The sequence below is a fragment of the Gouania willdenowi genome, chromosome 17 (assembly GCF_900634775.1).
Source record: "Gouania willdenowi chromosome 17, fGouWil2.1, whole genome shotgun sequence".
Classification (NCBI taxonomy): Eukaryota; Metazoa; Chordata; class Actinopteri; order Blenniiformes; family Gobiesocidae; genus Gouania; species Gouania willdenowi.
In genome coordinates this window covers 12,721,880-12,741,315 of record NC_041060.1, presented here as the reverse complement: position 1 = coordinate 12,741,315, position 19,436 = coordinate 12,721,880, and the positions used below count along the sequence as shown (strand labels likewise).

Here is a 19,436-nt window from a genome sequence, read left to right as displayed (position 1 = left end):
ATTTTATTTATTATTATATTGTGCATTGTTAGATTGTCAGTGTTAAATAAATGTTTTCATATTTTTAATTGGTTTATTCTTTGAAGCATTAATATTAATATATACAATTGCAGTGATTTAATTTCAGTGAGGTAAGAACACATTCAGAGCCATAATTTGCATTATAATTTCTTTGGGTGTTTCAGTTTTTGATCTTAGTTTTCTCATTTTCGGTTTCAGCCAAAAATTTTCATTTCGGTGCATCCCTACTATTAAGTTGATTTTCATGACGTGCTGTAGAGTATACCACATTTGCAGTGATCCAGCTGCAGGACTCCTGTGTGTTTGGGGATGGAGGGGGAGGGAGTGGAGCTGCAGTCACAGAGTCCTGAATTAAAGCAGTTTCTGTTTGAGGATCTGTGTTTGTGCTGCTCTGATCAGGAGTGGATACGTCTTTCTGAGGTAAATCTGATCTCAGATCATCCACCAGGGCATCCAGATCCTGTTCCTCCAGTTCACGAAGAAACTCTAAAAAGGAAGAAAAACAGCTGATAAAGGCGCACTAATCCGCTCCTAACAGCTTGGCTCGTGTAAAGGTTGCTCTGACATTTAGGCATAAGAAGAAACAGCACCACCCACCAGCTATTAAAAGCCTTTTATAGGACTATTTTAATATGGTTAGAGCAGTGTGGCTCAGTTTGCTTGGGATGAGTGTAAATGTATGAATGCCCCTGGGTGACTGTTTTCAAAAAAAAGAAACACTGTGGTTAGAAGCAGGTCCGCCTCCGTGAGGAGTTTATCAGATGCCGTTCAGAAAAGCTACATTCACCCAGAAAGTAGTACTGTATATTACCAGCAGAGGTGTAAAGAGTACTGATAAGTCCTACTCAAGTAGAAGTACTGTTACTTCATTGAAATTGTACTCAAGTACAAGTAAGTCATACATAAAATACTAAAGTACAAGTAAAAAGTAGCTCTAATAAATAGTACTCAACGTAAAATGGTAGTTCCTTTCACCCCCCACGTTTATTTTTGGTAATAAATCTTGCCATACAGTAATGTAGAAACTCTTGCACATTTGGAACTTATTGAATTTTCCACCAAGGAATCTGTATAAAATAAAAGGTTTGTCAAAATGTACAATTATTTTTCAAAATACGTATTCTCAGGCTCTAAGAATAGCTAACTTTATGAACGTTACATTTGATCTAGTTGGTCGGCTATGACGTGGTGCATTTGATGGTTGTCTGGTCTTTTCATTTTTTGTCGTTTCACAATGTCCATTGATCATTTTAAAACAAAAAAATAATAAATTACTCAGTAATGGTTTGGGGGTAGAAATGTAACAAATGGCTTTACTTCTTCTAAAACATACAAGCGAAATTACTACAAGCGAAACGTACAAGCAAAATTACTGATTTAGAAAAAGACTAAAAAAAAAAGTACAAGGACCCATAAACGCAACTCAATTACAGTAACGTGAGTATTTGTAATCTATTACTTTCACCTCTAATAGTTGCTCACTTACAATATGTAGTCAATTACGATCAGAGAGTAACGGTGCTTGTTTAGAGACTTTCATCTATGCACTTTACATTAGATGCTAATAATGAAGATAACTCCCAATGTCTGGCAAATATAAAATATGCCGTTTTCCGGAGGTTGGCGCTCTTGTTTTATTGATTGTTTGTAGTATTTGTATTGTAACTGTACTGTCCTTATGTTTGTGTTATCTTAGTTTTATGTCATGCTATATGTTTGGACTCTATGAGGACATTAGGTGAAAGACTAAATCTGTGTATTTACAATACTTTTACATTCATACAATATGCATTATGTGCTTTACATAACTAAATAAATACATGTGTCTACTTACCATTTAGGTCTGTGAATCCAATGGAGAAGGTTTTCTCTCCCTGATTGGCTGAATCCAACTGTGCTGCGTTGGCCTCCGGTGTTTGAGCCTTTATAAAAACATTGTGTACCAATTAATAATTAGTCTGGTATTTGATGGCCTAATGTGGCCATATGAGCAGTTTTACAATAAGAAATATTCAATGTGACTTTTTTTTAACAAAGCACCAAAATGTGAGTTCATGTCCTTGAGTTTCCATGACAACTTTTCTGTTCTTTATCATTTTTTTTTTTTTTTTTTTTTGTTAATGTGAAGCAGTAAGAGAAAACACACTTTTCTCTGGGAATGCATAGCCTATAATAACTCACGGGTCAGTTCATTTAGAAATGAATTGATCGCAAATCGTGGAAACTTCTGAACAGAAGAAAATCAGCCAAACATTTCTATGAATTGTAACCCCGTTGTTGACTCTGGGAGCCCCATTATGAAACATTTATGTCATCAAGAAAAATGGGGCCTCTCCGCTCCCTTTTCAATGATTACCAGTCAGTGTATCTCCACAGGCTCAATCATACTCCATATAAACAAAAAGTGCTGACGGGAAACCTTGGGCTCATATAATCAAGCTGTTCAGCGTGTGATTTAACCTGACCGTGTCTGAAAACACATGTTGCTGCCTGAGCGACACCTCTGAGATCTTCTGAGACGTGGAACAAAACGCATGCTTTCTGAGACAAAAGGGCCAAATCGAGGCAGAAAGTGTGATCAAGTGTGATCTGTTTGCTCATTTTGTCGTTCGTCTGGGATCAAAAACATTCCCTTGCAAACTACAGTCTGCGTAGTGTTGCTTGTCACTTTTTTTCTTCTTTCCATCGAGGTTGCATGCCAATGCTAATATCCCCTCTTTTCATTATGTTTGATGTAAAATGTACCGTAACCTGAATCCACATCTTCAGGCTGTACACATTTACGGCGTACACGCGTACAGTCCGTTTACCCAAAGCTTGGTTAAATCGTTTTTTAAAAAGGGTAATGCTTTTTCTTGGCTGATTCTTCTTATATGATTAGCAGCTTATGTGTGCTTAAGGGAATCCATCGTGTTTGCCTGAGGCTAATTCCAGATGCTGTGACTTCATTGAGTTTCAGTGTCTGCTCACATTTTCTCAGTGATGCTCTGTTCAAAGCAAAGTTTTGGCAGCATAATCAGAAAACAATCAGGCTAGTGAGAAAAACGTCAAGTAATTTGTCTGATTTGTTTCTGGGAACTTATTTCTGCTTCAAAAGAAATCACTCTTAGTGAGGTTTAACTGGAGCCATTTCACTACAGTAGGAGGCAAAGGGGCTGTGATGGTCCAGAAAAAAAGCTCAGAATGTCAGGAACAGCAAGAGCTCAGAGCGCAAACCTCCATCAAGCTGGACGTTATCTGGATCATTGATCCTGATCATAGCACCATGATCATTCACACTTTCAAATCTTGGAAGAAACTCCAGTAACACTTTACTTTACGTTTTATACATAAGGCTGACATTACTCTGTCCTTATTCTGACATGACACCTGTCATTAGCATGAATAAGGTGTCATTAAAGCTGTCATTAAGGCTGATATCCGGAGGATGAAAAGAGAGAGAGAAACTTCAAAAGCAAACGTCCCTAAACAGCTCCACTTCCTCCCCCCCCCCCCCTGCCAATCTACCAGAAGCCACGTCTCTACTTTTTGTGCACGCGCATCGCAGAACATAACAACAATGTTTAACACACCAACACGTGTGTAGTATTGTTTTTCACTAATAAAACACTGATGCTAGTTTGATTATCTATCCATTCATCCATTCTCAGACCCGCTTGTTCCTGTTTTCAGGGTCGCGGGGGTTTGCCGGTGCCTATCTCCTATCTAGGCAGGGGTACACCCTGGACAGGGCGCCAGTCCATCACAGGGCAACACAGACACAAACAATCACTCACATTCACTCCTACGAGGAATTTAGAGACTCCAGTCAACCTTACAGTCATGTCTTTGGGAGGAAGACCAAGCAGCATGGGGAGAACATGCAAATTCCACACAGAAAGGACCTTCTTGCTGTCAGGCGGACGTGCTAACCACTGAGCCACCATGCCTGTGGTTATAGTGACACATCTCAGCTGTGTGTATTACCATGCGTCTCTGCTCACAGCGCTGACCGGCAGCCTGACTGGGCGTGTCTTACTGCTATCAACCATAATCAAGGAATTTTTTGAATTTCCCCAATAGTGGCAGGTCAGCAGACAGCAGCGGTTTAGTGACTCTTTAAGTAGATATGTGTGTGCTTTTACTTTATTAAGATTTTAATGGTATTCTATTTTGTTATGTGTCGTAACACCATCGCAAGCTGCTACATGTTTGTTGTATGTACAATGACAAATAAAAGCCATCTATCTCTCTACCTTATATATATACTGTATATATATATATGCTAATGACAGATAATGACAGTGTAATGTCAGCCTTTTGCATACAATTTCAAATAAAATGTGACCTAAACTTCTATCCCCATTAATAACGATACACTAGGTCCAAATGTACGGGCACCACTGGTTTTCTTTAGAAAAATTTAGATAAAATGTGTGATCCAGGTTAAATCCAGATGAAACTTGGTGGAGTAATGCAGAACCAAACCCAACATAACTGAGTCAAATTTTATAAAGATCGGTCAATTTAAATTTTGCCACTATTGAGAAATAGGAATTTTTCCATTTCTTTAACTGATCCAGAATCAGTATATTGAATTGGATCCATTCAAAAATTGAATGGAACCTTCCATGGCATCAGTTCTATCTTTGGTTAAAATTTGGTCAAGATCCATTGAGGACATTTGACGCAACCATGCTAACAGTCAAACAAACAAATAAATGCTAGAGGTAGTTATCACCCGTTTGTTTATTGTTTTATCCAATAAAAGTGAAAATCCAACTCACCAGTGTGAAATCATTTATTTCTCCAAGGAGATCATCCAGTCTGACGTCCAGGTCATCCATCTGCACACGCTCAGATACGCATTTTGAATCTTTTAGCACCTGGGCAGGAAATAATGAAGAAATGTGTAAAGATGTGTTTCCAATGGGAACTGAGAGTAATCGATAATTTCAGTTCATTAAGGACTTCTTCAGTTCTGTATGAAAAGTGACAAAAAGAGGAAAAGGTGGTCAAGTGGATTTCTGGCAAAATGTGGCCAGAAGTAGCATCATAATGGTAAAGTATGGTTGCTTTATGGTTTTGCTGTTGAGATGAATTCTACTATTGAATCATTTATCAACTCAAAAAGGAAAGTCTGAAAATAATCACTAAAGCCATTTTTGTTTTGGATTAAATACTGTATTCCACTCCCTGCTGATATCACTTAGTTTAATTCCATTATACTTTTTTTTTTATTTTTTTGAACAATGGTTTAAAAAGAAAAACAGTTCTTTATATAACCTCTTTTTGGTGCATTTTAAAATGCAAACAGTCCAAAAGCCAAAAGCATTGATGTTTCAGAACTAAAGCCCAGAAGTGCATTATGTATAATCAGTTGATCTGTACTTTAAACCAGTGGTTATCAACTTTTTCAGCCCACCACCCCCAAAATAAAGGTGCCAGAGATCGGGGACCCCCATTGAACCTGAAGGTGGTTGAACACAGACATGAACATTGAAGAACAGTCATGTGGAGACAGGACCATCTATAAGTGGGAATAAAGGGAAGAGTTCTATGAATCTGTGATAACCACATTTATTTATTTATCTGATTAATATCCACTGTTATCCAGGAACTTTATTAGTATTTGCGCCATAGTATATGGTCGTCATATTAAAGATGTAAATGCTTGTTTTAATCAGAAATTAAATGGGTTAAAAGTGACCAAAAATGATGAAAAAGGTGGTGAAATGGGATTTTAAAAACCACAGAAAATGGTTAAATGTTGCAAATTAGAGTGGCCCATGCAAAACGAACAGAAAAAGTGTCAATATTGGAACAATTATAATTTATAATGGGTTTGACAAATCATGAATGTGGTTAAGTTGGCAAAAATATGCGACATGATGAAAACAGGTTAAAAGTGGAGGTCAACATATGCAACATAGGTGGGAAAAGTGGTGGAAAAGGCCAGAAATGTCTGTGCAGAAAAGTTATTGAATATTGATGGAGAAGTGGCAGAAATCGGAGTAATGTGGAAAAAATGCATTAAAAGGAGCAAAAATATAGCAAAAAAAAAAAATTCTTAGTTTTTTCAAGGCATCTGGCGACCCCCCTCCCAGTGTATCATGGCCCCAAATGGGGTTGAGAACCCCTGCTCTAAACCAAGGACGCCTAACTTAAGTCATTGAGTGCCTCCATCATTCTGATGCCTCCCTGCTCCACCAAACCTTTATACAGATCATCTGCACAGTGACACATTTGTTAGAGTCTGTACTGTTGGAGCAAAGAGACGTCTAAAACATGCAGGATAAGGAACCCCTAACACTGGGTATAAACACTGCCCCCCTGAGACTGTAGAGCCGGGGTGTCTAAACTCTGTCCTCATCACATTCTCAAACCGTCATTACGGGTTAGGGTGTTCGTGTTTTTGCATCAGAGACAGACATTCCTGCAGCACTTATCATTATTTCCTTCTTATATCCAACATGTGTTTTGGATAGCAGTGAGGAAAGATGGTTTATCGTGCATGCTTTCGTTTCATTATTTTCTGTTTAGTGACCCATATATCTTGATCCTGCAGCTTGCCTCCAGCGCAGTGAACATGATCTAAAAAGCACTGTGATGCAGAGGCGAGTTTGATGATTTCACATCCTTAAACACAATTCCTAACATTTAACTCTTAGTTTAAACTGAAAAAAACTGTCTCTTTTTTAGCACAGACAATGGAGAAACATCATCAATAATCTTGATGCATTCTATTTAAAAGACACTGCACTTGATACTATAGAGCAGGGGTTCTCAACCTTGGGGTCAGGACTAAATTTGGCTTTGCGAGAAACTAAGAATATATATATATATACTGTATATATATATATATTAACAATTTGAGTCCATTTTTGCTCTTTTTATCTTTTTTCTGCAACTACACCAAACTTGCCATATTTCAACCTATTTTCATCACATTTTCCTGCCATGTTTTTGCTACATTACTCCCATTTCTGCCACTTCTCTATCACATTTCAATGCGTTTTCTGCACATTTTTTCCACTGTTAAGACATTTTTGGCACTTATAAATAATTTCCACCACTTTTCCCACCTAATGTTGCACATGTTGACCCATTATTGTCACTGTTAACCTCTTTCCACCATGTATCATGCTTATTTTTGCCAATTTAACCGCATTCACAAATTGTCATGCCCATTATTTGTCAGTTTAAACTACGTGTTCTTATTAATTGTTCCAATATTGACACTTTGAACCATTTTTTTTACTACTTTTTCTGTCTGTTTTTGGTCACTCTAATTTGCAACTTTTAACCCATTTCTGTGGTTTTTGCCAGCTTTTCCACCATTTTTGGTCACTTTTAACCCATTTTATTTCTGATTAAAACAAAGATTTACATCTTTAAGATGACTCTATACAATGGCACAATCAATAATAAACTTCCTGGATAATAGTGGATATTATTCATATAAATAAATAAATGCTATCACAGATTCATAGAACAATAGACCATCATTTTGCTGACTTCATGGATGGGCCCCACAAATCTCTCCCCTTTATTCCCCCTGTCTCCACATGACATTTCTTAAATGTTCATGTCAGTGTTCAACCACCGTCAGGTATAGCTGGGTTCCCTGGTCTCTGGCACTTTTATTCTGGGGGTCGGGGGCTGAAAAAGGTGAGAACCACTGCTATAGAGGATGAATGGATGGATTTCACGCACAAATTCCTACACATTCACCCATTTACAGTCACAATCAAACAACAATATAACAGTTGCCATGCGCGTTTTCCTGACACGTTCAACCTTCATTAACTTTTGGATTAATAGAAAACCCGACCGACGACCATCTTGCACATTTGTAACCCTATATTTCCCTCACAATACATTACACTAACAAATTCAGACATTCAAACACTTCCATGCACACGAGACACAGAGGTTGCGAATCAAACCATCAATCTTGAAATTTAAAATGAGTTGCAATAACTTCCAGCAACAAAAATGGAGTCACTTAAATATTGCTTAGCCGCTTGCCATTTGAAAATGTGCCCATTATATTATGGTATGCAAAATGTAGCCAACTGGGAATAAAGTTAGTACGCCTGGTCACAATATTGACAAAATTGTAAATTTGTTTTGTTGCTCATCTGCATTGACAGATACAAACACACAGAGTGTGACGCAAATGCTCACAAACAGAGGCAGAGCTCAGGCCTGTGTTGATACCAAACAGTAAATAGACCTTCCCCCAAAGCAAGATGAGGTAAAGCGGGAGAAGGAAGGGTAGGGAAAGGGGGGGAGCAGCTGGGTATTGAAGAAAATCTATTGTTTCCATATGAAAGTGAAAGTTTTGGCTCACTTCACCTTCGTGGACTTCTGCTTCCCACATGTGAAAATCGCTTCGCTGTGTCTTTGGTCTCATAAAACACAGTCAAGTAGTGCAGAGTTCCCCATCCATCCCATTGTAGTGTCGTGGTGTGCTTTATTATTTACCATCTCAGGAAAGGCATGCGTCACAAAACCCCATTAAGTTTAGACGTTCTATCCTCTCGTCAGCCATGTTAGAGCGGCTGCCATTTGTCTCTGTGGTCTAACACATCAACAACGCAGACAGACATGCATTCAAACAAGGTGGTGAGCCAAAGCCTGAGTAGAGAGAGAAGGAAAAAAGCCATTTACTGTAGTTCACTCACATCACAGTGCTTTGCTCGTTGACAGTAAATGCAAGTTTTTCTTCTCGTGTGGTTGGAAGCTTCATATTTGTAATTAGTTGCACAACCATCGATTGGCCGCTTAGAATGGACATGTGTTTGTCTTAAACAAAGCTGATGTGGACGTCCAAGTATTTAACTCTTAAAGGACCCAAGGGTGAATCCATTAGGAACAGGTAATGGTAATGTACTGTAATATACTCTATTAGAACTTTAATTGTTTCAGGAGGTTATGATAAATAATGAGTCCATTCACTCGGAGTGTCAGCGCAGCAAGTTTCTATTAACACACGTGTCAAACTCATGGCCCGGGGGCCAAATCCGACCTTTTGGAGCATCCAATTCGGCCTGAGAAAGTAAAAATTACAGAGGAAACATGAATCATTGTGTAAATAAAACTTAACACTCCTGGTGCTTATATCGCATGATTGCAGCCATTTTTTTTATGTTAAACTGCCCAAAATTCTTACAAAATCCTTAAATTGCCCTCAAATTATTGCATATTATTTCCCTTACTTGAATACAATTTGGTCACAAAATGGTAATCTGCAGTATATAAATATATCTATATATATACTGTATATATATATATATATATATATATATATATATATATATATATATATACAGTATATATATTGTACATTTTATACAGGAAACTAACACTTGCTTATTCTCATGCTGCCAAAGCCTCAACTTTCCACAGAATGTGTTCATTTTTTAAATTAATACTTGTCTACCTAATAACAATAAAAGTAGATAATGTATTTTTGTTTTACCTTGCATAAAGTTTGGGTGTCAGATGGTTGAATGCTTCTGTGTGGCAGGCTTTGTCAGATTAAATGAGCATACTATGAATTCAGGAATCTGAACATTACTTTGTTTTATTTATTTATTTTTTAATTGTGCAGCTCGGTTTTTGTTCTGTACTTTCCACAGTTGTGATGGAGCCGGGCAAGTACTGGTTTATACTGGTGCTCTGTGTAGTGTAGTCCCCTCTTTCCTCAGGACCCTGTGAGTGCAGATAATATCTAAATTGACACATCACACACTATTATTGGATAAGATATGCACTGTTTCTTGTACCTTACAGCCAAGCTGCTATCTGAAGGGCGGATTCACTAAAATAAAGGGTATTAATCCCGTTGCTTCCCTAAATCCTTTAGTGACGCAGTTTCCTCCTCACCTGCTGTGCAATATTCACTAAGATTGCAGCAATGATTAGTGCACAAGCAGAACTGGTGCAGACCGCCACTAATTTTATGAGCGTTTTGCTCGTTTAACTTGGAGACGTCAGTGTGCACAAGCACACTGACATTTGAGGGAGTTAAATTTGAGGCAGATGGATTTCTCGGTCTGCTGCACAAACATTTAATAATGTAGAAAACTAAATAAACAAATCAAAAGTTTCTCTTTTTTTTTTTAAACAAAACAACAACTTTAAAACCTAATGATATTTTTTCCCCCTAATTTAATGTGGGTGCTCCGCCAGGACCTGTAACTTTGCTCTGATCAGTCCATGAAAAATAGGTAGATTTGGACAGAAACCGCCCTATTGATCTGAGTTAATGCAGCAAGTCCGTTAATCAGTTTGCATTATTTGAAGATGATCTCCTGACCATCATCCAGTAGGTCTGAGCAGCGCCGTGTTCGTGCACACTCTCATATGTGACCGTTGTGCCATCAGTGATCAGCACTGTGTAAATTACGCATCTGATCCAGATCAACACAACGCGAGACTTTGACGGTCAAAACATGGAGAGAAAAACACAGACTGGAGCAGTGCGTCCGAAGCTACATCAATCCATGGTCACATCCATCACTGCGCACAGCGACCGTCTGCACTGCAGCCGACGGGTCCGCACGTCCAGCTTTTTTTCATCTACGCTGTGTTTTCTGTCAACTGCGTGTGTGTTTGCACCTGCTGGTCAGTAGTAGTATTTTCTAGTACTAAAACGATCACTGCAAACAGTTCCACATTTCATGAATCGCATTGCTTCCTCTGCATTCATTTATTTGCATTTCCTGGTCCCATATTTTTTGCTCCCCCTGGGAGATCCGCCTGCTATGCATCATCAGAGGGAAATGCGTTAAATGGATTGAGGGCGCATTGGGAAGTGCAGCAGTGTATTACTGATTACCTTGGCGTTGTACTCCTTATTAGAGCGTGGAGTGACGTTTGCTCAGTGAATCTGCCCCTGAGTGTCTTTATGAGTCTTTCTATGAAGTCTGACAGCTGCAGCTCATTCAGATTTCTCCGAATAAGTCATTATACTCATGGTTAATAAAACACTGTTACAGACGCAAAATGTACATTTTACTCTGCTCTAAGTCGTGAGAACCTGAGGATTTTTTGGGGGGGGCAGTGTTGGCAGACCTATTTGTATCTTTCACGTGGTAAAAGTCATGAAGGCATCTGATTGGTTGTTTCCATTTGGACCGAATGGCAGGGATTGGTCAGAGTTCTTACAGAATAGCAGCTGCTGCAGAGGTCAGATTCCTTTTGTTCCTATTTCTGAATATATAGTGTATTGATATTCTCAGGCAGGGCTTTAAATTAACACCCACCAACCCGCCAACTGTGGGTAAAAATTCATTTTGACTGATAACATTGTAGCGTTACTAGCCATTGTGACTGGTGAAAAACCAAACAAATACCGCTGCGTCTGTTTGAATCGGCAGGCTGCAGAAACGATGCGACAATCATTTTAGAGTGTGTTGGTATTCGGAGAAGACAAATGGAACTGCGCAAAACAAACAATAGGAGCTAAAATTAGTTACGAAAAAACAAACGTGGAGATATTTATCGGGTGTTGGAAAACCTGAACTGCAAAAAAGGAGGGGTGCTGCCAACACAGGGGAAAATGAAGACGAAAGAAGATCTGAAAAAAAGAAGAAATTGAGGAGTTTTAATACTAAATGGATGTCGGGTTGTATCATTGTCATAATCACTCTGGGCAGGATTCTTCCCGTGAAATAAAGGTTGAAATGAAAAGTGGAAATGTGACATTTATTAGCATTGTCTTCATTTTAAGGTTTATTATTGTTTGATTCTCATAAGATTTACTTTCCTCAGTGCGGGACGAGTTCCTTCACTCTCTGCTACACATCCAACAACATGCAGAATAAGTTGATGCTGAGGTTGAGACACTCTCGCACATGTTTCAGTTTTCCACAGACTTGAAGTGGTTTTTTATTGCATGAAATTGATATCTGTCGGGGAGGAAAATGTTGAATGTCTCCTTTCTTAATGCAGTTCAGCCATGTGTTTATGTTTACGTGGAGAGAACAACAAAGTGAAGGAACTTGAAAAGCTGAAGTATTAGCGGTGGAGGGAGAAGATCATCTCTGTCTATGAGAGAGAATAGACAGTGTGAGGAACAATGAAAGCACAGACAGAATTCTAGATTGTATATGAACTTTGCTGTGCCGTCAATGATTTCATCGATGGCTTCTGTAGACAAAAAATGTCGTCTTGGGTTAGAGGAACATACGAAGTTGTTAGACAAGTTAAAGCATAGGGTAAAATGAAGATGTCAATTTGCACATATGCAATCTAATGGACCAGCACGGACAGTTTCCCAGATGGTATGGGACAACAACAAAAAAAACATTTAGGTTTAATGTTTTAGAGATATTTAGAGATAAGCATTAATGGCAGTATTTATGCAGTTGCACTATTTTAAATGTACTGTATATATACTTTGTGAAAAAAAGTTTACATATTCTCAAACCATTGAAAAAATAAATCTATATCTTTCTTAATATGCAATGCTAATAACCTACTATTGACCGTTTCTTATCAATTTATAGGTCATCAATGCTTTCCCTCTAATTATTACTTAATCCAAATTATTCTGCAGGCTGAAGTCAATCCTCTCATGGGTTTAATGTAGTTATTTTCAACCTTGGGGTCGTGACCCCATGTGGGGCCACCTAGGATTTAAAAAAGGGTCCCCTGAAATGTCTAGGAAAAGAATATATATAAGTATTATTCTTTTTAAAATTAACACATCCCACACACAATATCAAATAACTGTATTCTATACGTAAACTTTTTTAAAATATGAATCTAGTTCGGATAAAATGATGAAAAACTAATTCTAGAAGACATAAAAAATAAAAAAAGTAGCCAGATATTTGTGATTTCAAAATGGGGTCATGACCAGAAAAAGGTTGGGAACCTCTGGCTTAAAGTGACCCCCCAGCCATGAGTTTGGCACATGTGTTCTATGACATCAATGGTTCCATACGTTTCAGCTTCAGTACATGATTTATTTTTTCTGTGAACCCCTGGCATCACCTGGAAACTCGCCCCTCACTCATAAATCATGGACTTGTTTATAATAACCTCTCAGTTAGGCTAAACTAATGCTGATGGACTTTACACACTGACACTGTGATTAACGGGGTCTGTGCATTTATGCTGGTTTAGTGAGAAGAAAGTTTAAAATGTAAAAATAAATAAATAAATACATAAACAAGGGTTTTATTTTTAACCTACAGTGAAAATACTGAATGGTGAAGGAGAGGGAAGTTATAAACTGCTTTACGCACAAGACTGCATCACTTTATTGCATTAAAATGAGCTTCGTTTTAAGTGTGAACAAGAAAATCGTTTAAATATGACCGTTGACCACATGGGTCACACTGCTAGGAATGGGGTGAGTGCGTAGAGTAGTGGTATGTCCGGGAAAGCTATGGGTTAATTTAAGACTAGCAGCAAAGCCTGTTGCCAATTAGTGAGCGCCACATGTGGAGCAGTGGAAGCTCTCAGAGGGGGCAAAGCGGGCAGAGACATGCACAACACGGTGCGCGCAATGGAGACGAGCTGAGAAAAGTGAGGAAATCTCAGTTTCAGGCTATCGGGTGTAAACGGGTGATGGATTTATCAGAATAGAGATGATCAAAGAGAAGGAATAAGTCTTTGCGTCCGAAGGTGTCCATACACTCAGCCAAGTCTGGTAACTTTACGCATTTAAGGATTGCAACATGGCACATGTCTCAGCTTTGTATTTACTCTTCATCATCATACTTGGCACTGATGGCGCCTCTGAGGTGTGCCGGGGAGGGCACTGCTTCCCTGGACAGGACTGGAGCAGACCGTGCGTCGGAGCGCACTGCCAGGGGCGCACGGTGCTGGCATCTACACCAAAGCGGCAGTTTTACCCCTCTGCGCATTCCAGACAGACACAAACCCATCCAAGCTACCAACGGGATGCTCAGTACAGTCAGCAACAAGCCCACAATCCTCCTCCAGCAGCCTACACTGTCATCCAGCCACAGCAGCAGCACGGCGCTTTTACGCAGCCCGGCGCGGGCACGGATGGCGCCAGAAGGACGAACCCCAGAACCATCACAGCGGAGGTGTTTCATCCAGGCTGTGCCGGAGGAACCTGTTCCACCACTGGTTCTCATCAAACCTCAGGCGATGATGGAGCTGGTGGACGAGAATGTAAAGGGATTGGATGCAAACTGCCCACTAGAATGCGTCCAAAGCACCACCCAGCGTGCGTCGGGGACAGCTGCGGGGCGCACGCGATTGATGATGGGGGGTTGTACCCTTCACCTCAGCACGTGACGGACAGGGCAGCGCAATACCTGGATGAGTTCTCAGACTTAGGAACGGAGCGTGGTGCGCACATACAGCTGGCGTGTGACATAAAACCAGGTGAGTGTAAAGGTTAAAAAAACAGAGAATAACACTCCCCCCCTCACCTGGTAACCGATGTATTTCACATTTGCTACAGGAAACAACGAGGTTCCCTCAGAGGATGCTCTTGTGATGCAGCTGCAGCTCTCCAGGGGACAGGAGAAGTTTGTTGAGGCCCTCAGGGGCCAACAAACCGAGATCAGAGAGTTGCAGAGGCTTCTCAGTGAACAGCAGGGGGCGCTGGTGAACCAGCAGAGAGAAATACTGGAGCAGCAGAGGAGGATGTATGAACAGATGGAGCAAGTAAGGCCATGTTGCCTGTTTTACCTCAAAGCTGACACAAACAGGAGAGCTTAACCTGTACATGAACCAAGTATGTTGGAGGGCCAACACATATATTTCAAATCACATTCACAAACCAATTCATTTCTAGGGGGGATAAAAAAACAAACATATAATTTAAATATATAGACGCGCCAACCACAATGTGTGTAACATATACAATAATGCAAAAATGATTAACATAATTGATCATGTAGACTACAAAAATTTGTGTCGACGCATCGTTTAATGTTGTAAATCCATGATAAAATCAGGACGGCGGCAACTTTCTGCTTCATTTTTGCGTCACCATTTACATTCAGTTCGCCTTTATTTATATAGCGCATATTACAACAAAGTCATCTCAGTGCGTTTAACAAAATATAAAGTCCATAGTAAGAAAGAAATAACCCTTCACATTGTGAAGGGTGATGCACAACAGAAGAACCAACCTAAAGTCTAAAAAGTTTGGGACCATTTTACTGAAAATGTATACTACTCTAGAGTAATATGTTACAATCAAAGCAGCAGAAAACTGTTTCATAAAAAAAAAAAAAAAAAAAAAAAAATTGTATTTCTTCGAATGAATTTGGGAATAGTGTAATGAAAACTTTTGACCACTATGGGGGCAATGCTCCCCCTGCCTCCGCAAACTCTGCGTATGCTAAGCTCCAGCACTCAGAGAAACTATTTATTTAATGGTGTTGATGACATATGTTTAAAAATGTTTTCTTCTTCCCAGGTTAAAGCCCAGTACAATGTAATGATGGACAGCATTAAACAAACGTCTATCCACAACGTGCAGGGAGAGCTAGATAGTCCCATGGAGCGCATGGGTGGACAGGTCAGGTCTCCCCAGGCTCAGCAAGCTCTGTCTTTACACAAGGTGGACATGGAGGCCAGTGTGATGGAGGTATGCTGATTGTTCACGTGTGTGTTCATGAGTATATAATGCACAAACATATTCTTTGGTTTGATAAAGTTGGTAAAAAGGGTCAACTTACCATTTTCTTGTGGTAACATGAAGAAAATGAACATTGAAAATCCTTTAAAGTGTAACTAAACCTTTGGTTATGGGCGGGACTCCTGCAGCAGTGAAAACATGCCCAGTCTATACTAAATCAGAATCAGCTTTATTTGTCATTGCACATGTTACAGAGCAACAAAAGAGGAAGTTAAAAGAAAGGATTGCCAGCCGCTTGGGGGGGGTGCAAGTGCGGGGAGGGAAGGAGGACGGAGGATCAATGGAGGCGGTGAAATATCAACCTTTGCTTTCCCTCTGATACAGTCAGATGATGTGTGACGACCTTGGTAGATCTGGTTCAGAAAACAAAAGTCCTAGGTGGTGATGGGGGGAATAAGAGGAGGAGACGGATGGAGCGTTAAGTCTGCACAACATCCTTTGTGAAACAGAAAGACAGCCTTGAGCGGCTGGCGTGTGGGGGAAGCCAATGATGATAAGGGATTTGTTTTTGTTTCAGGCTAGCACAATTTTGGTAGCCTTGAGTTTTTGGTCTCCAGCTGTAAAATCCAATGATGTGGCCGCAAACTGCAAGCCAAGCACTCAGCCTCTCCAAGTTGGTCTCAATCCGCATAAACACTCCAAAGTAGCCATCTGCTTACTTTTGAGTTCATTCATCACATTAGTCTGAGTGTTGAGTGCTCTGCCCCATCCTTCAGAAATGACTGGCATCTTTCCCGAAACAAGCCAACGTAATATAGACTTTGCGATAGATCAGAAAGCTGCCCGCTCCAATCAGCAGCATCCCTGCTACCATAATTCCAATCATGTAGATGTCCTCCATGGAAAGCATGGACAGACACAAGACCTTCCACTTATTCCAGGAATCCATCGTGTATCCGGCCGCAAACGTTCCGTTCAGACAGGCAGGCTCACCCCTGCCCGGTCTTTTTGTCGAAAAAATTTGAACGATTGCAATGAGAGACCAGCTGACCAATTCCATAATTTCGGAACACAAAATAAGCAGCAAAGGCAGTTTGGGGGGGGAGGGGGGAGAGCAGATAAAAATGCGACCGCCTTCATCGAGCAGCAGAAGAATCTCCTAAGTACAATTAATGCCATGCTAACAAGCTACTCAATACTTCTCTATTCATAATTCTTTCAATCCAGCCTACTCGCCACAGACTCCAGAGTCCACAGGTGCTAGTTTTTATAAGAGGTGAAGAGCCAACAGTGGTGGTTGATGATGTAAGAAGCCACCAAAATGTAACAAATCACCATTCACAGTCAATAATAAAATGTTATTGTAATAGCCTGGTTTCAACCCATAGAGGGCAGTCACTTTTGCATTTTTACAACAAAATACACCAAAGTGAAATAGTTTGACAAAAATGTCAAAAATTGGAGAAGAATCAATCAACAAAATTACTTCATACCAAAATATGTTTGTTTTCAGCAGAAAAAACGTGGTTTTGGGGTTTAGTTACTCTTTAAGTAAGACTTTTAATAAGTATCTCCACCTTTCCCACTGTCATATTGTACCTAATCACTAGAGGTCACAGTAATGCCATTTTAAGCAAACTTATCAATGGATGGAATTAAAGATTTAGTTTGTCATTCAAACTCAGACAAACTGCTTCATTACTTCCTTTAAAAGTCAAAAAGTGTTGTACTTGACAGCTGATTTCAGTGTTTGTTGATTTCCATCCAAGGTGGGTCGAACAGTAGAAGCCTGTGGCGCCTGTGGTCCAGATGAATACTGTGATTTTAGTAGCGGCCGTCCTCACTGTGAGAGGTGCACGATCTGCCCCGCTGGTTTTTTTCTTGTTGCTCAGTGTTCGGTGCATGCAGACAGGATATGCCAGGTAATGAAAGAACTGAACAAAAAAATGAACAACCTATTTGAAAAAAGTAGATACTTGCGAGTCTTGTTGCATTCAAATAGTAAATGTGTTCCTTTTGTTTGTGGTTACAGGACAGAGATGAATGTCTGGAAATAGCTAATCTGTGTGGAGATAGCCAGAAATGTGTCAACACACCAGGTACGTAAATATCATTGTACATTTTTGAAAGCATAAAAATTGTGGTATATGGGTGTTGAAATGTCACTAACAATTGTGTATATCCTTTTTTTTGGCTTTTCTGTGATGTGGTAAAACTAGGTGGGTTCCGGTGCCAGGGCATGATTGAGCGAGACGCTAACTCAGGGATGTGTGGCCACGGCTACTTTTTTAGCTTGAACATGGAGGAGTGTCAGGCCTGCAGTGAGTGTGATGGAGAACGAGTGGCTTCTCCTTGTACCTTCACCACAGATACCATCTGCTCTGGCCCTGCCGCTGATGGCACTTTCGGCGACGGCGCTCTCTCCATGTCCTGGGCTGGAGATGTGAGTTTACTCGGAGTGAAAGAAAACAACCTGGTTCATGGCTTCTCCAGCCTACAGCTTCACATTAAGGGTAGAGGCGATGGAAGTCTAGTATCTGTGGAGGAAGGGCGTCTGGTTTACCGTCTGCATGGTTTGGTCTGGCTGGATGAAAATCTCTCCGTGAACCATGGCTGTCGCAGCTTCATCCAGTTGTGCCTTCGTATGAACAACACGGATGCCTCCGAAGGTCGTGATGTCAGTGGCGTGCGAGTTGAACAGCGGGAGCAACGTACGCTCCAAAGCGCCACCATCAGTGGGGTAGCCGAAGTTGCCCCCGGTCACATCATGTCCCTTCACCTGCGTAGTGCTTCCAACCCTTGTAATCAGAGCAATGAGGGCTTGAAGGTGTACAATCCTTCTGCGCACCCCCTCAGCCTCCTTTGGCTATCTCATGACACCGGGGCTGTTGCCATGACGGCTCAAGCAGTTCTTTCTGCTCATTACCACACAAACTATCGCCCTGTTTTCCGTACCATCTCCACCTCAGACCCCTATGTGGTGGGACTGACTCATGATGGCCGAGGCATTCGATTTGCAGAGAGTGGAACTGTGCGTTTTGTTTTCCAGCAGGCGCTGTACTCCATGGGCCAGATGTGTGTATCGGAGGGCTTCCAAATTGTGGCGTACCTAAACCACAATGCAACAAGTAAGGAGTTATTCCGTGCTTTTAAACCTGGCGTTCACTACAGGGACACGTCACTATCTCTGTCAGGAGTAGCTCAGGTGAGCTCAGGGGACATGCTGGGTTTTGAAATCACTTCTCCTGCCCAGTGTAACGTACGCTACTTTGGTGATGAGACTGGCATCAGCATTCTCAGCCTGGTCTGGATCCCTTCTGCCATTTCTTCTTCCCTGTCCGCCTCTCTGGCCAGCACTGGCCTTCCCTCGGGAGCAGTGAGAAATAAGCCATTGTTTTTCCACCAAACAAGCCCTCAGGTGTCCCAAATAAGGCTACTCGCCAAGGGATCTGTGGATCAGGGGCGGGATCTTGTCTTCAAGGAAAGCGGTACTGCAAGTCTAGCTCTGGACCTAAAAGTCATTCACTCTTGCAGCTTGATCAGATTGACTCTGTTTAGACGAAGTGATGCAGCAGGATCAGGATCAGGCCGTGACGTAGAGGCACAGAGGCCAGTGCCCTTGGTGCAGCAGGTGGCCGGTCAGATGGCTGAAGGCACTCAGTGGGCCAGTGTGGCTCTACGAGCCTCCTTCCAGGTTCACAACGGCACTGCAGTCTTTTTTACACTCGATTGTGTGCGAGGACGAATCAACCAGCTCAGTCACCAAAGTGGAAGTGGGATGTCAGTCCTCTGGGTGGCATCGCAGTAAAATAAAGACTCCGGTTAGTTTTTAGGAATTTTTCTAGCATAG

At 40.8% G+C, this 19,436-nt stretch overlaps 2 protein-coding genes across 4 annotated transcripts in view; one reads left to right on the top strand and one right to left on the bottom strand.

The window, feature by feature from the left end:
- Window positions 1-14,517, bottom strand: part of LOC114479809 (amyloid beta A4 precursor protein-binding family B member 1-interacting protein-like) — a 27,563-nt gene extending 13,046 nt beyond the window's left edge. The window contains exons 1-4 of one of the 3 annotated variants that reach the window (XM_028473691.1): window positions 14,427-14,517; window positions 4,788-4,886; window positions 1,856-1,943; window positions 287-507 (exon numbers count right to left, since the gene is read on the bottom strand). In XM_028473691.1, the coding sequence (XP_028329492.1) occupies window positions 287-507; window positions 1,856-1,943; window positions 4,788-4,847 (369 nt within the window). In that variant the 5' untranslated portion in view covers window positions 4,848-4,886; window positions 14,427-14,517. Of the gene's footprint in view, window positions 1-286; window positions 508-1,855; window positions 1,944-4,787; window positions 4,918-8,361; window positions 8,396-14,426 lie in introns of those variants that run through there. The other 2 variants (XM_028473692.1, XM_028473693.1) reach the window with 2 other exon arrangements.
- LOC114479808 (uncharacterized) lies at window positions 13,480-19,436 on the top strand. The gene is made up of 6 exons (XM_028473689.1): window positions 13,480-14,379; window positions 14,459-14,664; window positions 15,425-15,595; window positions 17,356-17,508; window positions 17,619-17,685; window positions 17,806-19,436. Exons 1-6 carry the CDS (start codon window positions 13,701-13,703, stop codon window positions 19,392-19,394), a joined length of 2,865 nt encoding a protein of 954 aa, XP_028329490.1. The 5' UTR covers window positions 13,480-13,700; the 3' UTR covers window positions 19,395-19,436.

Bases quoted from the DNA above. Each gene is read 5' to 3' on its own strand.
- LOC114479808 (XM_028473689.1), top strand. From the start codon at position 13,701: ATGGCACATGTCTCAGCTTTGTATTTACTCTTCATCATCATACTTGGC. The intron at 14,380-14,458 runs GTGAGTGTAAAG...CATTTGCTACAG, and splicing joins GGCGTGTGACATAAAACCAG to GAAACAACGAGGTTCCCTCA. The intron at 17,686-17,805 runs GTACGTAAATAT...TGGTAAAACTAG, and splicing joins GAAATGTGTCAACACACCAG to GTGGGTTCCGGTGCCAGGGC.